This window comes from Mustelus asterias, chromosome 13, assembly GCF_964213995.1.
Source record: "Mustelus asterias chromosome 13, sMusAst1.hap1.1, whole genome shotgun sequence".
Lineage (NCBI taxonomy): Eukaryota > Metazoa > Chordata > Chondrichthyes > Carcharhiniformes > Triakidae > Mustelus > Mustelus asterias.
Window position 1 is genome coordinate 9,069,569 of NC_135813.1, and position 23,671 is coordinate 9,093,239.

The 23,671-nt window shown below is 48.4% G+C and overlaps 1 protein-coding gene across 1 annotated transcript in view; it reads right to left on the reverse strand.

Moving 5' to 3' along the window:
- The window catches only part of dnm1b (dynamin 1b), a 265,941-nt gene that overhangs the window by 186,696 nt on the left and 55,574 nt on the right, over positions 1–23,671 (reverse strand). Inside the window, exon 2 of the mRNA XM_078227525.1 lies at positions 20,839–20,912. Within this exon, the coding sequence (XP_078083651.1) occupies positions 20,839–20,912 (74 nt within the window). The remainder of the gene's footprint in view (positions 1–20,838; positions 20,913–23,671) is intronic.

A 23,671-nucleotide genomic window follows, 5' to 3' on the forward strand; every position in this document is an offset into this window, starting at 1 on the left:
TTTATCTGGCCAAGCCTACGTGCAACTCCCACAGAAATGTTGCTGACACTTAACCATATTGTGATAAAGCCACTCAATTGTATCCGAGGAGGCAGCTAGCTCACCACCACCTCCTCAAGGGCAATAAATGCTGGTCTTGCCAGCCACACCCATGTCCCGTGATAGAATATTCCAGACAAAACGCAAGCGGATAAACTGCTGATCCTCAGATCCAAAGTGGAAAAAAAGCAATGCCTCAGATGCAGAAGTGCAGAAACATTGGCCGAAATCTTCCGATCCTGCTCTCCGCAGGAAGCGTCGAGGGCAGCACGGAGAATCCGACTGACAAGCCAAAGTCCCGTTGACTTTCATAGATTTTGTTTCATAGAATCCCTGCAGTACAGAAGGAGGCCATTCAGCCCATCGAGTCTGTATCATAGAATCATAGTAACCCTACAGCACAGAAAGAGGCCATTCGGCCCATCGAGTCTGCACCGGCCACAATCCCACCCAGGCGCTACCCCCATATCCCTACATATTTACCCACTAATCCCTCTAACCTACGCATCTCAGGACACTAAGGGCAAAGTTAGCATGGCCAATCGTCCTAACCCTTTGGACTGTGGGAGGAAACCGGAGCGCCCGGAGGAAACCCACGCAGACACGAGGAGAATGTGCAAACTCCACACAGACAGTGACCCGAGCCGGGAATCGAACCCAGGTCCCTGGAGCTGTGAAGCAGCAGTGCTAACCACTGTGCTACCGTGCTGCCCACATCCTGTACCGACCACGATCCCACCCAGGCCCTATTCCCATAACCCTCATTTACCCACCTAATTCCCCTGATACTAGGGTCAATTTAGCATAGCCAGTCAACCTAACCCACATATCTTTGGTCTTTGGGCAGGAATTTCCGGTCTTGGGGCAAGCGAGACTGGAAAACCCCATCCCTGGTAGACATATGCAAGAAAAGGATTGCACTTTGCAGTCAATTTAATACCTTTGACCTATGTTACCGTTGTGGGAAATGCTTCAGCCAATTTGTACACAGCAAGCTCCCACAAGCAGCAATCTGATAACCACCAAATATTTTAATTTTGTGATGTTGATCGAGGGATAATTATGATCCAGGTCACCTTGGATAACTCCATTCGGCTTTCTTACACTTACCCGAACAGGGAAATGGGGCCTACGTTTAACAACTCATCCAACAGATTGTGGGTTCAAGTCCCACCTCAGGGCGTGAGCACTACAATCTCAACAGGCACTCCTCTGCGGTGCTGAAGGAGTGCCTCACTGTCAAAGGTACAGTCTTTCAGCAGAAATATTAAACCCAGGATTCTTCTGCCATCCCAGTTAGAGGTTAAAGATCCCAGGCCATGATTCCAGAGAAGAGCAGGGAGTTCGCCCTGGAGTCCCGGCCGATATGTACCCTTCAACCCACAGACCGTAAAGCAGACTATCTGGTCATTCTCCTGTTCCTGCTTGTGGAAGTATGGTGTGCACAAACCGGCTGCTGGCATTCCGAATTCCAAAAGTGCCTCCATTTCCAAAGTATTTCATTGGCTGGGAAATGTTCTGGGGATGTCCCGAGGTCATGAAAGGTCTTATATAGAAATGCAAACCTTTTGTCATTTTTTTTGGTCAAATTTATTTTATGCATTTGTGGGACATGGGCGTCGCTGGCTGGGCCAGCATTTATTGCCCATCCCTAGTTGCCCGAGGGCAGTTGAGAGTCAACCACATTGCTCTGGCTCTGGAGTCACATGAGGACGGCCTAAACCGGGATGTTGGATTTATGTCACATTATCAGTAACCCCCACAGCTTGCCTCCTGGACTTGCAGAATCTCACTAGCTGTTCTGTCTGGAAACAATACACATCTCTTTAACCTGTGCTTAATGCTCCCTCCACCCACATTGTCTGTATCTTTAAGATCTGGTTGGTTGTAGGGATTCGCATTCTAATCAGTATTCTGTAACTTGATTTTGTGTCTCTGTACCCTGTTTGAGAGCACATTTCCACTCCATCTGATGAAGGAGCAGCGCTCCGAAAGCTAATGGTATTTGCTACCAAATAAACCTGTTGGACTTTAACCTGGTGTTGTTAAAACTCTTACTCTGGAGTCACATGCAGGCCAGGCCAGGTAAGGATGGCAGATTTCCTTCCATAAAGATTTGATTTGATTTGATTTATTATTGTCACATGTATTAATATACAGTGAAAAGTATTGTTTCTTGCGTGCTATACAGGCAAAACATACCATTCATAGAGAAGGAAACGAGAGAGTGCAGAATGTAGTGTTACAGTCATTGCTAGGGTGTAGAGAAAGATCAACTTAATGCAGGGTAGGTCCATTCAAAAGTCTGATGACAGCAGGGAAGAAGCTGTTCTTGAGTCAGTTGATACGTGACCTCAGACTTTTGTATCTGTTTCCCGAAGGAAGAAAGTGGAAGAGAGAATGTCCGGGGTGAGTGGGGTCCTTGATTATGCTGGCTGCTTTGCCGAGGCAGCGGGAAGTGTGGACAGAGTCAATGGATGGGAGGCTGTTTTCCATAAAGGACTTTAGTGAACAGTTTTTACGACAATTGACAATGGTTTCATGGTCATTAGTAGATTCTCAATTCCCAGATTTTTTTTTATTGAGTTCAAGTTCCCCCATCTGCCATGGTGGGATTTGAACCCGGGTCCCCAGAACATTAGCTGAGTTTCTGGATTAATGGTCTAGTGATAATACCGCGAGGCCATCGCCTCCCCCATATTTTGTCGAATAGTGGTCTTGTGAAGCAGCGTGGGGAATGTTGCAGTGTTAGGGGTGTTATGTAAATACCAGTGGTTGTCCAATTGTATCTGCTGTTCCTGCACCCATTCCGCCAATCCGTGTTCACCTGACATCTTTTACCAAACTTGCCATTGGCCAAATCCCCTGTTTCTGCATCATCGTCAAACTTGAAGATAACTCTTCCTTACACCGATGTTGCACGCAGAAGTACGGACAAAATGGACCCAGTGCTGACAACTGGGCGGCACGGTAGCACAGTGGTTAGCACTGCTGCTTCACAGCTCCAGGGTCCCGGGTTCGATTCCCGGCTCGGGTCACTGTCTGTGTGGAGTTTGCACATTCTCCTCGTGTCTGCGTGGGTTTCCTCCGGGTGCTCCGGTTTCCTCCCACAGTCCAAAGATGTGCGGGTTAGGTTGATTGGCCAGGTTAGAAATTGCCCCTTAGAGTCCTGGGATGGGTAGGTTAGAGGGATTAGCGGGTAAATATGTGGGGGTATGGCCTGGGTGGGATTGTGGTCGGTGCAGACTCGATGGGCCGAATGGCCTCCTTCTGCACTGTAGGGTTTCTATCTTCTATCTATCTACCTCTCTCCCAATCTGTCCCCAATCAGAATAACGTCCACTTGATATTGATTGGTTATCCATCCATCAATTGGGCATTGGACCGGGTAACTACAGCTCCCTCTTCTAACACAGAATTGACAATTAGAATTGACAAGAGGAACAGTGCAAGGGATCAAAGGTCAGGGACTACTGTAGGGGTGGCACAGTGGTTAGCACTGCTGCCTCACAGCACCAGGGACCTGAGTTCTATTCCCGGCTTGGGTCACTGTCTGTGCGGAGTTTGCACATTCTTCCCGTGTCTGCGTGGGTTTCTCCCGGGTGCTCTGGTTTCCTCCTACACTCCAAAAATGTGCGGGATAGGTTGATTGGCCATGCTAAATTGCCCACAGTGTCCTGGGATGTATAACTTAGAGGGATTAGCAGGGTAAATGTGTGGAGTTGTGGGGATAGGGCCTGGGTGGGATTGTTGTCGGTGCAGACTCGATGGGCCGATTGGCCTCCTTCTGCACTGTAGGGATTCTATGATACAAAGGGCAAATTTGGAACAGGTTACTGAGTGGGAGGGTGTTAAATAACTGGGAGCTGCCTACTCGGAAGGGCAGGTGAGGCCAGAATAGGGGAGTTCTCTTCAGAAACAAGCAGATTCTGAGATGTCTGGAATTCTCCAGCCCTGCCGCTGCTGCCAGCGAGAACGGAGGGTGTGGCGCTCAGCCAAGTCTCCGTTCACTGCAGCGGGACTGGAGAATCCCAGCCGTGGGTGAGGTCGGAGAATCTGGCCTAAGTGGCAGATATGAAGGATGAAATAATGGATTGGAGGGATTTCTTCATTCAAGCTGACTTTAAAATTAGTCCCAGTTTTCATTTGATAATATAGCTACAAAAACAAGTAATCAGCAAAGGATAACGGAGCCATTGTGCAATGGCTCCAACATAAACAGAATCATTCCTGTTCTAATGAAGCCCTGTTGAGTGAACTGGATTCAGAGCATTAAAGCTGTGAACATTTATTTTTTGACAGGATGAATTCCCATGTCTTGCAGTGATATCCAAACCCGAACGCAGCCTCGTTACTCAATCCCGGCCTTCCCGCAATCCCACACCTTAGGAAGCCCCCAATCTGAGGAGGTGGGAGATTCCCTTTGCTTTACTTCCAAACTTGAGGGCTGGTCTTCCAAATCTACGGGGATCGCAAAAGGGCACGGCTCACAGTTAACTGGCGGAGAGGCAACATCAAATCCCACGCTGTTGTACAGAACGAAGAACATTTGACGTAAATGTTTCCATGGCAACAGAACAGGGTCCAGAAGCATAACAGCATTGTGGGGGAAGTGGGCGTTCAAGGTGTCTTCATGTGTGAAATGAAAGGGACATGCGTGTGCCAGGATGGTTTCACACCCTCGATCCTCCAACCACAGACTTCCTGGCATGGAAAGGCACAGGGAGCGAGCAAGGATTTAAAAATAAAAGTCAGAACATTAAAATTATTACACCTGGTGCCTGTCAAGGCGTTGGGAGCTGCACACCAGCCACAAGACTGTGCGGGGAAATTTCTTAAGTCTCCGAGGAGAGTAATTCCATATCCCTGGCCAGTATTTATCCTTCAGGGTAATAATTCAGATTTGTAGAATGCCTTTTAACATAATAAAATATCCCCAGGTGTTTCACAGGAACATTCCAGAAACATAGAAACTAGAAATAGGCCATTCAGCCCTTCCAGCCTGCTCTGCCTTTCATTTTGATCATGGCTGATCATCAAATTTAATATCCTTCCCTCCCTATCCCTTGATCCCTTTAGCCCCAAGAGCTATATTGACTTTCTTCTTGAAATCGCACAACATTTTGGCCTCAACTGCATTCTGTGGTAGTGAATTCCACACATTCACCACTCTCTGGGTGAAGAAATTTCTCCTCATCTCAGTTCTAAAAGGTTTACCCCTTATCCTCAAACTATGACCCCTAGTTCTGGACTCCCCCACCATCGGGAACATTCTTTCTGAATCTACCCTGTCTAATCCTGTTAGAATTTTATAAGTTTCCATGAGATCCCCTTTCACTCTTCTAAACTCCAGTCACTATAATCCTAACCGACTTAGTCTCTCCTCACATGACAGACCTGCCATCCCAGGAATCAGCCTGGTAAACCTTCGCTGCACTCCCTCTATAGCAAGGACATCCTTCCTCAGCTAAGGACACCAAAACCCCCCCAAACAATACTCCCGGTGTGGCTTCACCAACACCCTATACAATTTCACCAAAACATCCTTATTCCTATACTCAAATCCTCTCGCGATGAAGGCCAAAAGACCACGAGCCTTCTTTGCCAGCTGCTGTAGCTTATAAAACAAAGTGTGACTCCGACGGAGATATTAGCTCAGATGGCCAAAAGCTTGGTCAATGAGGTAGGTTTTAAGAAGGGTCCAAAAGGATAAAAGTGAGAGATGGCAAGGCAGAGAGGTGTAGGAAGCCCAAGATCACACTGAATGTCAGATCAGGTGCGAGGGGCCGAATGGCCTCCCACATCTCCTCCTTTTCATAAGAACATAAGAACTAGGAGCAGGAGTAGGCCATCTGGCCCCTCGAGCCTGCTCCGCCATTCAATAATATCCTGTGGACTCAGCTCCACTTACCCGCCCGCTCACCATAACCCTTAATTCCTTTACTGTTCAAAAATTTATCTATCCTTGCCTTAAAAACATTTAATGAGGTAGCCTCAACTGGGCAGGGAATTCCACAAATTTACAACTCTTTGAGTGAAGAAGTTCTTCCTCAACTCAGTCCTAAATCTGCTTCCCCTTATTTTGAGGCTATGCCCCCTAGTTCTAGTTTCACCCGCCAGTGGAAACAACTTCCCTGCTTCTATCTTATCTATTCCCTTCATAACCTTGTATGTTTCTATCAGATCTCCCCTCATTCTTCTGAATTCCAATGAGTACAGCCCCAGTCTATTCAGTCTCTCCTCATAAGCCAACCCTCTCAACTCCGGAATCAACCTAGTGAATCTCCTCTGCACCCCCTCCAGTGCCAGTATATCCTTTCTCAAGTAAGGAGACCAGAACTGTACACAGTACTCCAGGTGTGGCCTCACCAGCACCTTATACAGCTGCAACATAACCTCGCTGTTTTTAAACTCCATCCCTCTAGCAATGAAGGGCAAAATTCCATTTGTCTTCTTAATTACCTGCTGCACCTGAAAACCAACTCCTTGAGATTCCTGCACAAGGACACCCAGGTCCCTCTGCACGCTGCATGCTGCAATTTTTTACCATTTAAATAACAGTCCATTTTGCTGTTATTCCTACAAAATGGATGACCTCACATTTACCAACATTGTACTCCATTTGCCAGACCCTCACTCACTCACTTAGACTATCTATATCCCTTTGCAGACTTTCAGCATCCTCTGCACACTTTGCTCTGCCACTCATCTTAGTGTCATCTGTGAATTTTGACACACTACACTTGGTCCCCAACTCCAAATCATCTATGTAAATCGTAAACAATTGTGGTCCCAACACTGTTCCCTGAGGCAAAACCACTGGTCACTGATCACCAACCAGAAAAGCACCCATTTACCCCCATTTTCCTTATGTTCTTTGAAGAGTATTCCAGGGCTTAGGGCCCAGGCAGCTCAAGGCAGGGCCGCCGACAGTGCAGCGGTTAAAATCAGGGGCAGCACGGTGGCACAGTGGTTACCATGCTCCCTCAGAGCGCCAGGGCCCCAGGTTCGATTCCAGCCTTAAGTGACTGTGTGTGTGTGTGTGGAGTTGGCACATTCTCCCCGTGTCTGCGTGGGTTTTCTCCGGGGGCTCCGGATTCCTCCCACACTCCAAAGATGTGTGGGTTAGGTGGATTGGCCGTGCTAAATTGTGTCAGGAGGATTAGCAGGGTAAATATTTGGGGTTATGGGGATAGGGCCTATGTGGGATTGTTAGTGCAAGCTCCTGCTGTAAAAGAACAAAGAAAATGACAGCACAGGAACAGGCCCTTTGGCCCTCCAGGTCTGCACTGACCATGCTGCCCGACTGAACTAAAACCTAGGGATTCTATGCAATGGCCTCCTGCTGTACTGTAGGGATTCTATGAATGTTTGAGAGGTCAGAGTGAGAGGAGTGCAGATATCTGGGAGGGATGCGGGGCTGGAGGAGATTACAGAGACAGGGGGGTGAGGCCTATGGAGGGATTTGAAAACAAGGATAAGATGGTGTTCGACTGGGAGTCAGTGTTGGTCAGTGAGCACGGGGGTGATGGGGGAAATCAGTCTCAGTGTGTGTTAGCATCCAGGCAGCAGGGTTTTGGATGAGTTCTGGTTTATGGAGAATCGAATATGGGAGATAAGCCACAAGGGCATTAAAATAATCAAATCAATCATCATCACAAAGAACACAGCTGATCACGATCGCGTTGATGTGTTGTGGGATCTTCCTGTGCGCAAACTGGCTGCTGCATTTCCGACATTACAACAGTGTCCACTCTTCAAAGAGTGAAGCACTCCATTGGTGCGAAGGGCTTTGGGGTATGAGGAGGTTGTGAAAGGCGCTACATAAATTCAATTTTAAATGGGTCCGGTGATTCTCCCTGAAGTTGCCCCACTCTTGGGCCACATGCGACTGAGAGAGGACTCAGCTGCTGGTCCAATCATCGAAGTTTTCGCAGAACAGGCAAGGCGCCAGCAGCTTATCCCAGTGCACGACTCCCATCAGGTGGAATTCGACACACCACGCCAGGCTTCAAGGAAGAGGGAAACTGACTAATGGATTCCTGTCACTTGGTCTCAGTACACCAGAGCTCACAGTTAAACCCCAGAAGGCAAAAAAATAACTTAAAGCACAGAGGAGAGGCAGTGGACAACTGGGGCAATGGACTGTCTAGAAGAGTAGAACACAGCTTCATTTCCCACTTAGCGATCCCGTAGGGAATGTCAAACATAGAAACTAGAAGCAGGAGTAGGCCACTCAGCCCCTCAAGCCTGCTCCACCATTCATTTTGATCATGGCTGATCATCGAATTCAATATCCTGATTCCCCCTTCCCCCCCATATCCCTTGATCCCTTTAGCCCCAAGAGCTATTTCTAATTTCTTCTTGAAATCACACATGTTTTGGCCTTAACTACATTCTGTGGGAGTGAATTCCACACATTCACCACTCTCTGGGTGAAGAAATTTCTCCTCACCTCAGTTCTAAAAGGTTTACCGCTTATCCTCAAATTAGGACCTCTAGTTCTGGACTCTCCCACCAGTGGGAACATTCTTTCTGAATCTACCCTGTCCAACCCTGTTAGAATTTTATAAGTTTCCATGAGATCCCCTCTCACTCTTCTAAACTCCAGTGAATATGATCCTAACCAACTTAGTCTCTGCTCAAATGACAGACCCGCCATCCCAGGAATCAGCCTTCGCTGCACTCCCTTCTATAGCAAGGACATCCTTCCTCAGATAAGTTCACCAAACTGCACACAATACTCCAGGTGTGGCCTCACCAACACCCTAGATTGACAGAATGCAGTTCTACCATTCACCAGTTCTCCCATTTATCTGAATCCTGAATACCTTCATAAACTTAACAATCTCCAAACTTCTGCTGCCCATGTCTAACTCGCCATGAGTGAGTCAAGTTAAGGTCACAATTAGGAGCCATTCACCAGTCAGCCCTGTACACGCTGACATATCCTGGATCCCAGTGTCACAAGTAGGCTTACATTAACACTGCAATGAAGTTACTGTGAAAATCCCCTAGTCGTCACACTCCGGTGCCTGTTCGGGTACACTGAGGGAGAATTTAGCACGGCCAATGCACCCTAACCAGCATGTCTTTCAGACTGTGGGAGGAAACCAGAGCACCCAGAAGAAACCCACGCAGACACGGGGAGAACATGCAGACTCCGCACAGACAGTGACCCAAGCCGGGAATCGAACCCGGGTCCCTGGCGCTGTGAGGCAGCAGTGCTAACCACTGTGCCACCGTGCCACCCTAACCACTGTGCCACCCGTCTAAAGCAACATCTCAACTTTAAAATTCTCATTCATGTTTTCAAATCCCTCCATGGCCTCCCCCTCCCCCCCTCACCGTCTCCGTGACCTTCTCCAGCCTCACAACCGTGCAGTCTATCTGCACTCCTCTAATCGCGGCCTCTTGAGCATCACTGATTTTAATCACTCCACCATTAGTGGCTGTGCTTTCCGTTTCCTGGGTTCTGGAACCTTCCGACTCCCCTCCAGCTCTCTATCGTGCTTTAAGACACTGTTTGAAACCTACGGCCTGGATTCTCCCAAAACAAAAGTGCCCAACGGGCGGGAAAATGGGAGTATTTCCCGCCCGGTTTTTGGGCAGGTTTACCGGAATGAATCTCTGACACTCTGTGCAAAGCAGAGTGCCACAGCGGCGAGTTCTGGCACGGAGTTGACTGCGCTAAGATAAAGCAACCTTGGGACTCGCGACCGGGGGACTCGCTGAAGGCCCCCGCTGTTGTCCCATGGCCCACTGAGCTACTCGAGCAGCACAGCACAGTGCAGCGGGCCTGGAGAATCCCGGCTTACATCGTCGGGCAAAAGCCCCACATCCAACACAACCACCCAATCCCCTGCTCCCAAAAAACACACCCAATGCCCCTCCCCCTCCGCCCTCCCCTAACACCCAATTCCCCACCTCCAATGTCCTTCCCCCTCCCCCTCACCAATGTCCCTCCCCAAAACCCCTCCCACTCACCCAAAGCTCCGCCCCTCCCCCACGCCCAATGCCCCTCCCCCTCCCCCACACCCAATGCCCCTCCCCCTCCCACAATGCCCCTCCCCCACCTCCAATGCCCTTCCCCCTCCCCAATATCCCTCCCCAAAACCCCTCCCCACACCCAAAACCCCACCCCCTCCCCAACTCCTCTCCCCCTACATCCCTCCCACCCCTTTCCCCCTCAACCTCCCCCAACACCCCCCCGAATCCCCATACACACAATCCTTGGGGTGGGAGGGGGTGGCGGGGAGTATCAGCACTCCCAGCAGTGGGCAGGAGTGAGGCCACAATCAGCAGAGGGAAGGTCAAGGCTTTCCTTGGAGGGTCCAGGTGAGGTGTGGATGGGTCACAGGGCTGTTCGATGGCACAATGATGTATTCCACCCTGCGCCTAAAAAGGGACCCTGCATTGCTAGTTTGTGTATCTCCCTCAGAAATTGGTGAAAATCTATGACAAAGGAGGAGGCTATTCAGCCCATCGTAACCATGTCTATCCTCCCTCAATGACCCAGAACTGCAGAGGCAGTCACAACGGAGACACGTGAACTTCCCTGAGGCCTGGTGGAGAGGAGCAGATGACTAACGCACATACTGAAAAGATAAAATCTGGCTGGAGACAGAAATGTTGGGCTGGATTCACTCTACTGCAAGGACTAGGTCAGGTTACTGTGTAAACCTGCTTAGAGTTACATTTACCAAAGTACGGACTGCTCAGTGAACATCTCCTTCGGCCCAAAACAACTGGCTCCCTTCCATTCTTAACCCACAGGATTGTCGCTCCAACTAAGGTAGCTGCAACAGCGAGGATGGGTTTTCCCCGTGAGTGTTTACCCAGAGGGGGAGCTGGATGGGAGAGTTCTAGCCATTAGCCTCCCCTGTACTGTGTAGCTGAAACCTGGCCTCGTGCTTTAAGAGTGTCAGCCAAGCACAACTACACAACTGCATGACTGTAACACTACATTCTGCACTCTCTCCTTTCCTCCTCTATGAACGGTATGCTCTGTCTGTACAACGTGCAAGAAACAATACTTTTCACCCTGCACTAATACACGTGACAATAATAAATCAAGTCAAAACGGAGAGACCCAATCTTGGACTGGAATTAGAATCAGTTACAGCACTCATAGCCATCCCCTCCAGGTCCCCCCCGCCCACCCCCCCCCCCCCCCCTCCATTCAGCCAGAGAAAAATCACTGCTTTCTTCAGGACTGAGTGTAGCCTTAGTTATCTCAAATCAATTAATACAAAGAGGCCACCATTCGACAGACAACTCAGTCCCCAAGGCACTGGGTCAAGCGTCAGAATAAAATGGCAGGGAGTGTTCAGAATGGAGTCTCCCAGAGGCCCATGTTCAAAGGCCGAAGGCACAGCTGTGCTGGGAGATTGAGAGGCTCAGTTTGAGCACAAAAGGGTTAGTGTCTTTCACACTGGGAAAGGCTTCTCTGTTGTGCGTGTCTGCTGTGTCAGCTTTTTTATCACAGTTCCGCAATTGGCAAGGGGATATATTCTGCAACTCAGTATTAGTAATAATTTCATATCCACCGAATTAATCAGAGTTCAGCACTGAACGGACTTGAGGGCGAGATTAACACTCTGCCATAATGATGTGGGAAATGGAAATATTACGTGGAGGGGCAGGAATTCTCCCTTGCGAGGCAGAGGGCGTGACGGAGAGCTGAGGCCCAGTAGAGGGAGCTTTGTTCTGCATCTGGTCTGTACTTTTCCAATATGGCTTCCAATATATGAATGGGGGGCTAAATGTAACAGATCGCTGCCAAAACTAACAGAAAAAGAAGCCTTTTTATAATAAAACTGGACTCACGACTGCAAAACTTTCATTTGCTGCAGGGCTGCTCATTAAATGGAAGTTTCTGTTGGCTCCCTGGGTTCTCAGGAAATGTGCAATGGATTTTTTGTTTGAGTTATGAACACAAGACACAGACCGAACCGCACATCCAAAATCACACACATCCTCAATATATCCCCCATGCCTACTGTTACTCCCCCAAACTCCTACCAATCCCCCTGAAATACCCCATCTCCCCAAACTCCTACCAATCCCCCTTCCCGCTGAAATACCCCACCTCCCCAAACTCCTACCAATCCCCCTTCCCCCTGAAATACCCCATCTCCCCAAACTCCTACCCAATCTCCCCTCCCCCATAAAAACCCCATCTCCCCAAACTCCTACCCAATCCCCCCTCCCCCTGAAATACCCCACCTCCCCAAACTCCTACCCAATCCCCCCTCCCCCTGAAATACCCCATCTCCCCAAACTCCTACCCAATCTCCCCTCCCCCATAAAAACCCCATCTCCCCAAACTCCTACCCAATCCCCCTCTCCCTGAAATACCCCATCTCCCCAAATTCCTACCCAATCCCCCCTCCCCCTGAAATATGCCGCCTCCCCAAACTCCTACCCAATCCCCCCTCCCCCTGAAATACGCCATCTCCCCAAATTCCTACCCAATCCCCCCCCCCGAAATACCCCACCTCCCCAAACTCCTACCCAATCCCCCCCCTGAAATACCCCATCTCCCCAAATTCCTACCCAATCCCCCCTCCCCTGAAATACCCCACCTCCCCAAACTCCTACCCAATCTCCCCTCTCCCATAAAAACCCCATCTCCCCAAACTCCTACCCAACCCCCCTCCCCATAAAAACCCCATCTCCCCAAACTCCTACCCAACCCCCCTCCCCATAAAAACCCCATCTCCCCAAACTGCTACCCAATTCCCTCTCCACCATAAAAACCCCCAGCTCCCCAAAAATACCCACTTCTCAGCCTTCAAACTCTTACCCAATCCCCCCTCCCCCATAAAGACCCCCACCTCCCCAAAAACACCCACTGCTCAGCCCTCAATCTCCCCTCCCCCTCAAATACCGCACCTCCCCAAACTCCTACCCAATCCCCCACCCTGAAATACCCCATCTCAACAAAAACACCCACTGCTCAGACCTCAAACTCCTACCCAATCCCCCACCCTGAAATACCCCATCTCAACAAAAACACCCACTGCTCAGACCCCAAACTCCTACCCAATCCCCCCTCCCCACACGATGCCCACCCAGTCGACAACCCAGTTCCACCAAAACACAGACCTCGAGTTGAGCAGTTAGCGCTCCCAGCAGGGGGCACGGTGGCATAGCGGTTAGCACTGCTGCCTCACAGCACCAGGGACACGGGTTCAATTCCCGGCTTGGGTCACTGTCTATGCAGAATCTGCATGTCTTCCCTGTGGCTGCGTGGGTTTCCTCCGGGTGCTCCGGTTTCCTCACGCAGTCCAAAGATGTGCAGGTTAGGTGGATTGGCCATGCTAAATTGCCTCTTAGTGTCAGAGGGACTAGCTAGGGTAAATGCTTGGGGTCATGGGGATAGGGCCTAGGTGGGACTGTGGTCGGCGCAGACTCGATGGGCCAAATGGTCTCCTTCTATCTACAGCATTCTATGATTCTATGAAGAGCAAGGCCAGAATTAGCAGAGGGAGGGCTAAGGCTCCCCTTGAGGGGTGTGTGTGGTATATTACTCCGAAATCAGGTATTCCATCCTGCACCTAAAAAGGAACACTAACTACTTTGCTGGTTTGTGTAACTTCTTTGTAATCAGTGAAAATCTATGATGTTGATGGAGGCCATTCAGCTCATCACATCCATGCCTGTCCTATCACCATGTCTGAGAATAGCAGAGTTTTAAGTTTATTTATTAGTGTCACAAGTAGGCTTATATTAACACAGCAATGAAGTTACTGTGAAAATCCCCTAGTCGCCACACTCTGACATCTGTTTGGATACACTGAGGAAGAATTTAGCATGGCCAATCCACCTAACCAGCACATCTTTGGACTGTGGGAGGAAACCGGAGCCCCCGGAGGAAACCCACACAGACACGGGGAGAATGTGCAAACTCCACACAGACAGTGACCCAAGCCAGGAATCGAACCCGGGTCCCTGGCGCTGTGAGGTAGCAGAGCTAACCACTGTGCCACCATGCCGCCCTAGCAGAGGCAGTCATAATGGAGACACATGAACTTCCCTGAAGCTTGGCAGAGGGGAGCAGATGGCTAATATACGGAAAAGATAAATATCACCTGGATACAAAATGGTGGGTTGGATTAATTTTACCTCAGCGACTGTGTAATTTAATTAGAATCACACTTAACGAAGATGTGCAGGCTTCTCACTGAGCATCTGCTTCTGCCCAAAACAGCTGGCATGCTCAAAACATCTCCCTTCTTTTCTGAAGCCCCTCCTCTCTCGACACATTCTTCCTGGCTCAATACCTGCGGACTTTGTTACAGTTTTGACGAAGGATATGAAAGGTTGACTCGGTTCCTGAACCAACTGACAGTGCCTGACCCACCGAGGTGTTTGCCAACCTTTTTTCCCCATCTTTTACTTCAAGATTTCCAGAATCATTGGAACAGAAGTAGCTTTCCCACCACCCCTCTTGAGATCATTCCACTGCCACCCAATGAAATTGTAGCAGATCTGAGAACAAACATTCAGTTATTTTTCTTCTTGGGGTAAAGGTAATCATAGTAACCTCATTAACAGGAGCAGGGGTAGTGTATGCACCCCACAAGGCTCCTTCGCCACTCAATATGATCACTTGTCTTCAACTTCACTTCAATAGGCCATGGACAGAGTGGGCAGATAGGTGGCAGATGGAGTTCAAGGCAGAGGAGCATGAGGTAATTCATTTTGACAGGAAGAATATGGAGAGACAATATAAAATAAAAGGAGGGACCACTGCTCAGTGTACCCTCTGCTGTTCTCACTCTCACCAACTTTTACAGATGCACCATGGAAAGCATCCTTGTATCACAGCTTGGTATGGCTTCTGCTCTGCCCAAGACCACAAGAAACTACAAAGGCTCGTGAACGTAGCCCAATCTATCATCCAAACCAGCCTCCCATCCATTAACTCGGTCTACACGTCCCGCTGCCTCGGCAAAGCAGCCAGCATAATCAAGGACCCCTCACACCCCGGACATTCTCTCTTCCGCCTTCTTCCTTCAGGAAAAAGATACAAAAGTCTGAGGTCACGTCCCAACCAACTCAAGAACAGCTTCTTCCCTGCTGCTATCAGACTTTTGAATGGACCTACCTTGCATTAAGTTGATCTTTCTCTACACCCTAGCTGTGACTATGACACTACATTCTGCACTCTCTCTTTCAAGAGAGAGACCTCACAAAAGGTTGCTGCAGAAGATTAGGATACACGGAGTTGAGGGTAAAGTGTTCGTGTGGATTGGGGATTGGCTATCTAACAGGAGTAAGAAGTTTAACAACACCAGGTTAAAGTCCAACAGGTTTATTTGGTAGCAAAAGCCACACAAGCTTTCGGAGCTCTTAGCCCCTTCTTCAGGTGAGTGGAACTTCTGTTCACAAACAGAGCTTATAAAGACACAGACTCAATTTACATGAATAATGGTTGGAATGCAAATACTTACAACTAATCAAGTCTTTAAGAGACGAAACAATGTACCAACCAACCATTGTTTCGTCTCTTAAAGACTTGATTAGTTGTAAGTATTTGCATTCCAACCATTATTCATGTAAATTGAGTCTGTGTCTTTATAAGCTCTGTTTGTGAACAGAATTCCCACTCACCTGAAGAAGGGGCTAAGAGCTCCGAAAGCTTGTGTGGCTTTTGCTACCAAATAAACCTGTTGGACTTTAACCTGGTGTTGTTAAACTTCTTACTGTGTTTACCCCAGTCCAACGCCGGCATCTCCACATCATATCTAACAGGAAGCAGAGAGTTGGAATAAATGGGTGCTTTTCTGGTTGGCAGTTGGTGATTAGTGGCGTGCCGCAGGGATCGGTGCTGGGGCCTCAACTGTTTACCATATACACAGACGATCTGGAGGAGGGGACCGAGTGTAGGGTAACAAAGTTTGCGGATGACACAAAGATGAGTGGGAAAGCGAATTGCGTGGAGGATGCGGAAAGTCTGCAGAGAGATTTGGATAGGCTAAGTGAGTGGGCGAGGATCTGGCAGATGGAGTATAACATTGACAAGTGTGAGGTTATCCACTTTGGAAGGAATAATAGTAAAATGGACTATTATTTAAATGGTGAAAAATTACAACATGCTACTGTGCAGAGGGACCTGGGGTCCTTGTGCATGAATCGCAAAAACTCAGTTTGCAGGTGCAGCAGGTGAGCAAGAAGGCAAATGGAATGTTGGCCTTTATCGCGAAGGGGATGGAATATAAAAGCAGGGAGGTCTTGCTGCAATTGTACAAGGTACTGATGAGGCCGCAACTGGAGTACTGTGTGCAATTTTGGTCCCCTTAGTTGCAGAAGGATATATTGGCCTTGGAGGAAGTACAGAGAAGGTTCACCAGGTTGATACCGGAGATGAGGGGATTAGCTTATGAGGAGAGATTGAGTAGATTGGGCCTGTACTCATTAGAGTTTAGAAGGCTGAGGGGAGATCTTATAGAGACATGTAAGATAATGAAGGGGCTGGACAGGGTAGAGGCAGAGAGATTCTTTCCACTTAGAAAGGAAACAAGAACTAGAGGACACAGCCTCAAAATAAAGGGGGGTCAGTTTAGGACAGAGTTGAGGAGGAACTTCTTCTCTCAGAGGGTAGTGAATCTCTGGAATTCTCTGCCCATTGAAGCAGTGGAGGCTACCTCGTTAAATATGTTTAAGTCATAGGTAGATAGATTTCTGATCAATAAGGGAATTAAGGGTTATGGGGAGCGGGCGGGTAAGTGGAACTAAACCACTAAATCAGCCATGATCTTATTGAATGGCGGGGCAGGCTCGAGGAGCTAGATGGCCTACTCCTGCTCCTATTTCTTACGTTCTTATGTTTCTTTCTCTATGAACGGTATGCTTTGTCTGTATAGTGCACAAGAAACAATACTTTTCACTGTATGCTAATACATGTGACAATAAGTCAAATCAAAAGAACAAAGGGATCCCGGTGTATATGAAAACATGTCATTGAAGGTGGCAAGGCATGTTGAGGGAGCAGTTAATAAAGCATGTCGTGGCCTAAGCTTTATTAATAGAGACATTGGGCAGGATTTTGCCTCGCTCGAGCAAGACCAGAAATTCCCACCCGAGGTCAATGGACATTTCCGTTTCTGCCCCTCGCCCGCTCCGATTCCACCGTGGCGGTAGAATTCTGGCGATTTGGCATGATCTTACCTGCCGTTCATGCTACGCTCCCGTTGCAGCGAGGTCAGAGAATTTGGGGCCAGTCAAATCTCTGTTCACTGCAGCAGGATGGGAAAATCCCATTGCGAGCGAATGGTGATAAGATTCTGGCCACTGAGTACAACAGTAAGGATGTCCTGTTGAACTTGTATAAGACACAAGTTAGGCCTCATCTGGAGCACTGTATCCAGTTCTGGGCACCATATTTGAAGAAGTTGTGAAGATATTGGAGAGAGTACAGAGAAGATTCCCAAGAATGACTCTAGGGATACAGAACCAAAGATATGAAGATAAATCAGAGAGGTTGGGACTGTTCTCCTTGGAAAAAGAAGATTGAGAGTAGACTTGAGTACTTTAGTGCAACACGTAGGTGTAGGACGGGAATCTTCTCCAACTGGGATATTTATGGAATATAAATTTGAAACCTACGGATCTGCTTTAACTTTATGACAGGAAATATAAAACTACAAAAGCCAAGCTAGAATCATAGAATACCTGCAGTGCAGAAGGAGGCCATTCGGCCCATCAAGTCTGCGCCAACCACACTCCCACCCAGGCCCTATTCCCGTAACCCCACATATTTACCCTGCTAATCCCCCTGACACTAGGGTCAATTTAGCAATGACCAATCAACCTAATGCACACATCATTGGAATGTGGGAGGAAACCGGAGGAAATCCACGCAGACACGGGGAGAATGTGCAAACTTCGCACAGACAGTGACCCAAGACCGGAATTGAACCCGGATCCCTGATGCTGTGAGGCAGCAGTGCCAACCACTGTGCCACCGTGCCACCCTTAGGGGCTGGGCAGTAAGGAGTTAATCTGGATATCTTTGAATGTATACAGTGAAAATTACATGTATTACAATTGTATTGAAACACCTCAAGAGTGCAACTTGCTCCAGGGAGGCAAATTAAATACTTCTGCACCATTTGTAATGACTATGTTGAAATGTCTGTAATGTTTCCAGAGTGTAACGAGTATGTAGAGAACCTGAATATCATTGCACTTTGTGTGATGGCCACTTTGAAATGTTTTTTCAGATATTTTATGAATAAGGTATATTTTTGCAAAAGAAAATCCAACACAAACCAATGACTCATCCAAAAGCTTTAGGCATTGACTGACAGCTATCAGGGAACAATGATACCAGGGAAACTCCACTGACTCACGCAATCAATAGTCTGATTACCCAATACAATGGCACAAGGGACATGTCCATCAATACAATACACTCAAGGAATGGTAATGCGGCCAAGGTCTACATCACGGACAGTTTTACTGGAATAGGGTCATAGAACATATAGAAGAACATAGAAAAGCTACAGCACAAACAGGCCCTTCGGCCCACAAGTTGCGCCGAACAATTTCCTTACCTTCCAGGCTCATCTATAACCCTCTATTTTACTAACCTCCATGAACCTATCCAAAAGTCTCTTAAAAGACTCAATCGAATCTGCTTCCACCACCACTACCAGCAGCCGATTCCACGCACCCACCACCCCCTGAGTGAAAAACTTACCCCTAACATCTCCTCTATACCTACTCCCCAGCACCCTAAACCTGTAGCCTCTCGTGACAACCATTTCAGCCCTGGGTAAAAGCCTCTGAGAATCCACTCTATCAATACCTCTCAACATCTTATACACCTCTATCAGGTCACCTCTCATCCTTCGCCTCTCTAAGGAGAATAGACCTAGCTCTCTCAACCTATCCTCATAAGGCATACCACTTAATCCCGGCAACATCCTCGTAAATCTCCTCTGCACCCGTTCTATGGCTTCCACACCCTTTCTGTAATGAGGCGACCAGAACTGGGCACAGTACTCCAGGTGGGGTCTGACCAGGGTCCTATACAGCTGCAGCATTATCTCCCGATTTCTAAACTCAATTCCTCTATTGATGAAGGCCAGTATTCCATACGCCTTCTTAACCACAGCCTCTACCTGCGACGCCGCTTTGAGTGTCCTATGAACCCGGACCCCAAGATCCCTCTGTTCTTCCACACTGCCAAGCGTCTTACCCTTAATATTATATTCTTCCATCAACTTACCTACCACTGAGGTTAGACTCACCGGTCACTCAAACCCTTGTAGACCTTAGAGCTAAGCTACTGTTACTGTGCTATCTCAAACAGCTCAAATAATGAAAACTGAGATTATTCTTCTAGATACATCTTTCCTGGGAATGTACAGATTCCAGGGGTTGACCACAGTCTTTGGACAAGGAAATGGTCGAGAAATTAAACAGCTACTTTAGTTCTGTCTTCACGGATGGAAGCCATGAGGTGGAGATGCTGGCGTTGGACTGGGGTGGGCACAGTAAGAAGTCTCACAACACCAGGTTAAAGTCCGACAGGAGACCTGATGAAGGAGCAGCGCTCCGAAAGCTCATGATTCCAACCAAACCTGTTGGACTTTAACCTGGTGTTGTGAGACTTTTTACTGTTCATGGTTGGAGACGCAGATATCTTCCCAGTAAAAGGGAAAATGCTGGAGTCGATTATAAAGGATGCGATAACAGGACATTTAGAAAATATCAACCCAATATCCTGGGATGGCAGGACTGTCACAGGAGGAGAGATTGGGTCGACATAGGCCTGTATTCGCTGGGGTTTAGAAGAATGAGAGGGGATCTCAACCAAATGTGTAAAATTCTGACAGGGCTGGACAGACTGGGAGCAGGGATGTTGTTTCCTCTGGCTGGAGGGTCTAGAACAAGGGGTCACAGTCTCAGGATACAGGATAGGCCTTTTAGGACTGAGGTGAGGAGAAACCTCTTCACTCAAAGGGTGGTGAACCCTGTGGAATTCTCTACCACAGAAGGCTGTGGAGGCCAAATCATGGAAATATATTTAAGAAATAAATGGATATATTTCTAAACTCTAAAGGTGTCATGGGGTATGAGGAGAGAGTTGGAGTATGGTTTTGAGGTAAAGGATCAACCAGGATCACTTTAGATGGGGGAGCAATCTTGAAGGGCTGAATGGCCTACTCCTGCGCCTACTTTCCATGTTTGTGTGTGTGGAATCCAATAAGAGTGTTCACCAGAATCATAGAATAGAATCCCTATAGTACAGAAGGAAGCCATTCGGCCCATCGAGTCTGTACCGACCACAATCCCACCCAGGCCCTATTCCCATAATCCTACACATTTACCCTGCTAATCATCCTGTCACTAGGGTCAATTTAGCATGGCCAATCAACCTAACCCGCACATCTTTAGACTGTGGGAGGAAACCGGAGCACCCGGAGGAAACCCACGCGGAGACGAGAAGAAAGTGCAGACCCCACACAGACAGGGACCCGAGCCAGGAATTGAACCTGGGACCCTGGCACTGTGAGGCAGCAGTGCTAACCACTGTGCCACCATGTCGGCCTATACTACTCAACATCAGAACCAGGGGAACAACAGGAAATAAGGGGAGACAGTGGCGTAGTGGTATTGTCACTGGATTGATAACGAGGAGATCAGGGTGATGTTCTGGGCACAGGGATTCGAATCCCACCACAGTCGAAGGTGAAATTAGATTTCAAAGCTGAGCAACGCAGTCAGACAGACAGAAAAGGGAAAACGACCTCGCGCAACATTCATCTGGCCACTCCATACCTGTCGGAGAGTTAATCAGCTGAAGGACAAGTGGTCGCCTGGTCACAATCCCAGATCCGCGAGGGAGGAAATCCCTGAAAATGAGAATTGGAGACATTTGAACATCATTCCACACAGGGAGTCACAGCTGGGAAGAAATCCATTAAAAAAACCAATCCAAATGCAATCTCGCAACCTGCCAATGATCTTTGACCATGGGCTAGGATTCCGAGGACATCAAAACATTTCATCTGATTTCCACACAGCATTCTACTCAGGCCGAGAGTTTTGTAAGGATTACTTCTCTTCCATGAATTATTCGTTCTCCTCGACCACACACCCCAGTCAGGACTTCACAGCCTTGCTCATGCGAGACTGGAAAATCCCATCCGAGGTTAACGGAGATTTCTGTTGTGGGACCCTCGCCCGCTCTGATTCTGGACGGGTGAGGTGGTAAAGTTCCGGCCACTGTCTATAAACCAGCGAGGAAGACTAACCTCCAGGCCTCTGCCTTATTGCAACTCTGAAATGGCTGTTCCCACGAGCTGATGGTAGAAGGACAACTGAACAGAGATTCGGGGTGGAATTTTCCAGTCCCGCCCGCCACAGGAATCATAGCGGGCGGGGGGGATCATGAAAAGGTGCATTGACCTGAGGCAGGAATTTCCAGTCTTGGGGTGAGTGTGGCCAGAAAATCCCACCCTTGAGGTTTTTGGGCAAGAGATCTGCGGGAGGGACAGGTAACATGTTTTTTACACGGCGAGTGGCTATGGATGCACCTTCTGCCTGCGAGGGTGGTGGGAGCAGAGATAGTCAATGATCTCAGAGTGAAATTGGATGGGCACTTGAGGGAGATAAACTTGAAAAGCTACAGGGATGAGTGGGGGAATAGGACTGCTCTACAGTGAGCTAGGATGAACCTGATGGGCCAAATGGCCTCCTCCTGTGCTGTGATGAGACTGCAAAATGTGAGCCAAGAAGTGCAGAGGGAATGGGGATAATTCTGACTTTGCATGGTAAGATAAAGCAAGTGGTAAGGTAACAGCATCCTCTCTTTATATCTCTCCCTATTTCCATTGGCTTCCAATGGTTAGAACAACATTTTTATTCCACCCGTTTCTTTGAACCTGCACCACTCCCCCCCCACCGACCCCCCCCCCCCCACCCAACCGACCCCCCGCCCCCTCCCCCCCACTGGGTCTGAAAACATCTCAACCGCTGGTCTGGCGGAGGACTCAGAAGCTACGCTGCACCCACACAATGAAGGTCTTTGGCCAACACCTGGAAGCTACTGCAAATGTAAATAGGCAGTTTGTAACACAGGACAATTAAATAAAAAACAAGAAATATGATTCTCTCTGACAGACATCATCGAGAATAGTGTCCAGTTTTGGTCACCTCACATGGCGGAAGGATATGGAAATTCTGCTTAAGGTTTAGAGAAAGGCACCTGGTTTAAGGGATTTAGCTGATAAGCTTTAAGAACTGGGCCTCTTCACCCCAAAAATGTAAGGACCTCAAGAAGATTTGATGGAATTAAATGGAAGAGTTAGAGTTGACTTGGACCAACTGGATACCCCACCTTGGGTGCGATACAGCTAGGAGAACCCAAGTGTGAATTAGTTTCGATACCAGGCAGTTGGCATCTGCTAACAAGCTGCCAGTACATGCATTGAGTGTGGATTCACTGCAAACATTCATAGATTTCCATAGAATCCCTACAGTGCAGAAGGAGGCCATTCGGCCCATTGCGTCTGCACCGACCCTCTAAATGAACCTCCAACCCAGGCCCACAACACCCCACCATAACCCCGTAATCCCACTCATTTACCATGGTTGATCCACCTAATCTACTCATCTTTGGACACTGAGAGGCATGTTATCCTGGTCAGTCACCTAACCTGCATATCTTTGGAGTGTGGGAGGAAACCGGAGGATCATAGAGTCCCTACAGTGCAGAAGGAGGCTATTCAACCCATTGAGTCTGCACCGACAACAATCCCACCCAGGCCATGTTCCCCATAACCCCATGCATTTACACTGCTAGTCCACCTGACACTAGGATCAATTTAGCATGGCCAAGGCACCTAACACACACATCTTTGTCTGTGGGAGGAAACCGGAGCACCCGGAGGAAACCCACGCAGACACAGGGAGAACGTGCAGACTCCACACAGGCAGTGACCCAAGCCAGGATCAAACCCGGGTCCCTGGCGTTGTGAGGCAGCAGTGCTAACCACTGTGCCACCGTGGTGACATACGAGTTCCTGGGAGTGGTCAACATGACTACTTATAGATGTTAGATGGGTAATTGGTAAGGTGGAGTTGGCGAATGGGGTAAATGTGTCAGCAGGTCCCTGGGCTTTCCCAAACTACCTAACCACCAGAGTAGGCTGGTCAGGAAACTGCCGAATATTTTTTTAACTTCACTTTAAGTTTTGTCCTGCCAATCCCCCAGAAATGGAGATGATGACCCATTCAGTCCAGCTGAGGGGGATAGACAAGGCCCCATTCTAATGAATCATCCCAAAGACAGCACCTCAGGCAGTGCAGCACTCCCTCAGGAGTGTGCTGGAGTGTCAGCTGTACCCAAGTCTGTGAAGTGAGAATTGAACACACCACCACCTGCCTCTGAGGCAAGAGTTCAAAGTTTAAAGTTTATTTATTAGTCACAAGTAGGCTTACATTAACACTGCAATGAAGTTACTGTGAAAATCCCTGATCACCACACTCCGGCGCCTGTTCGGGTACACTGAGAGAGAATTTAGCATGGCCAATGCACCTGACCAGCACTTTCAGACTGTGGGAGGAAATTGGAGCACCCGGAGGAAACCCATGCAGACACGGGGAGAAT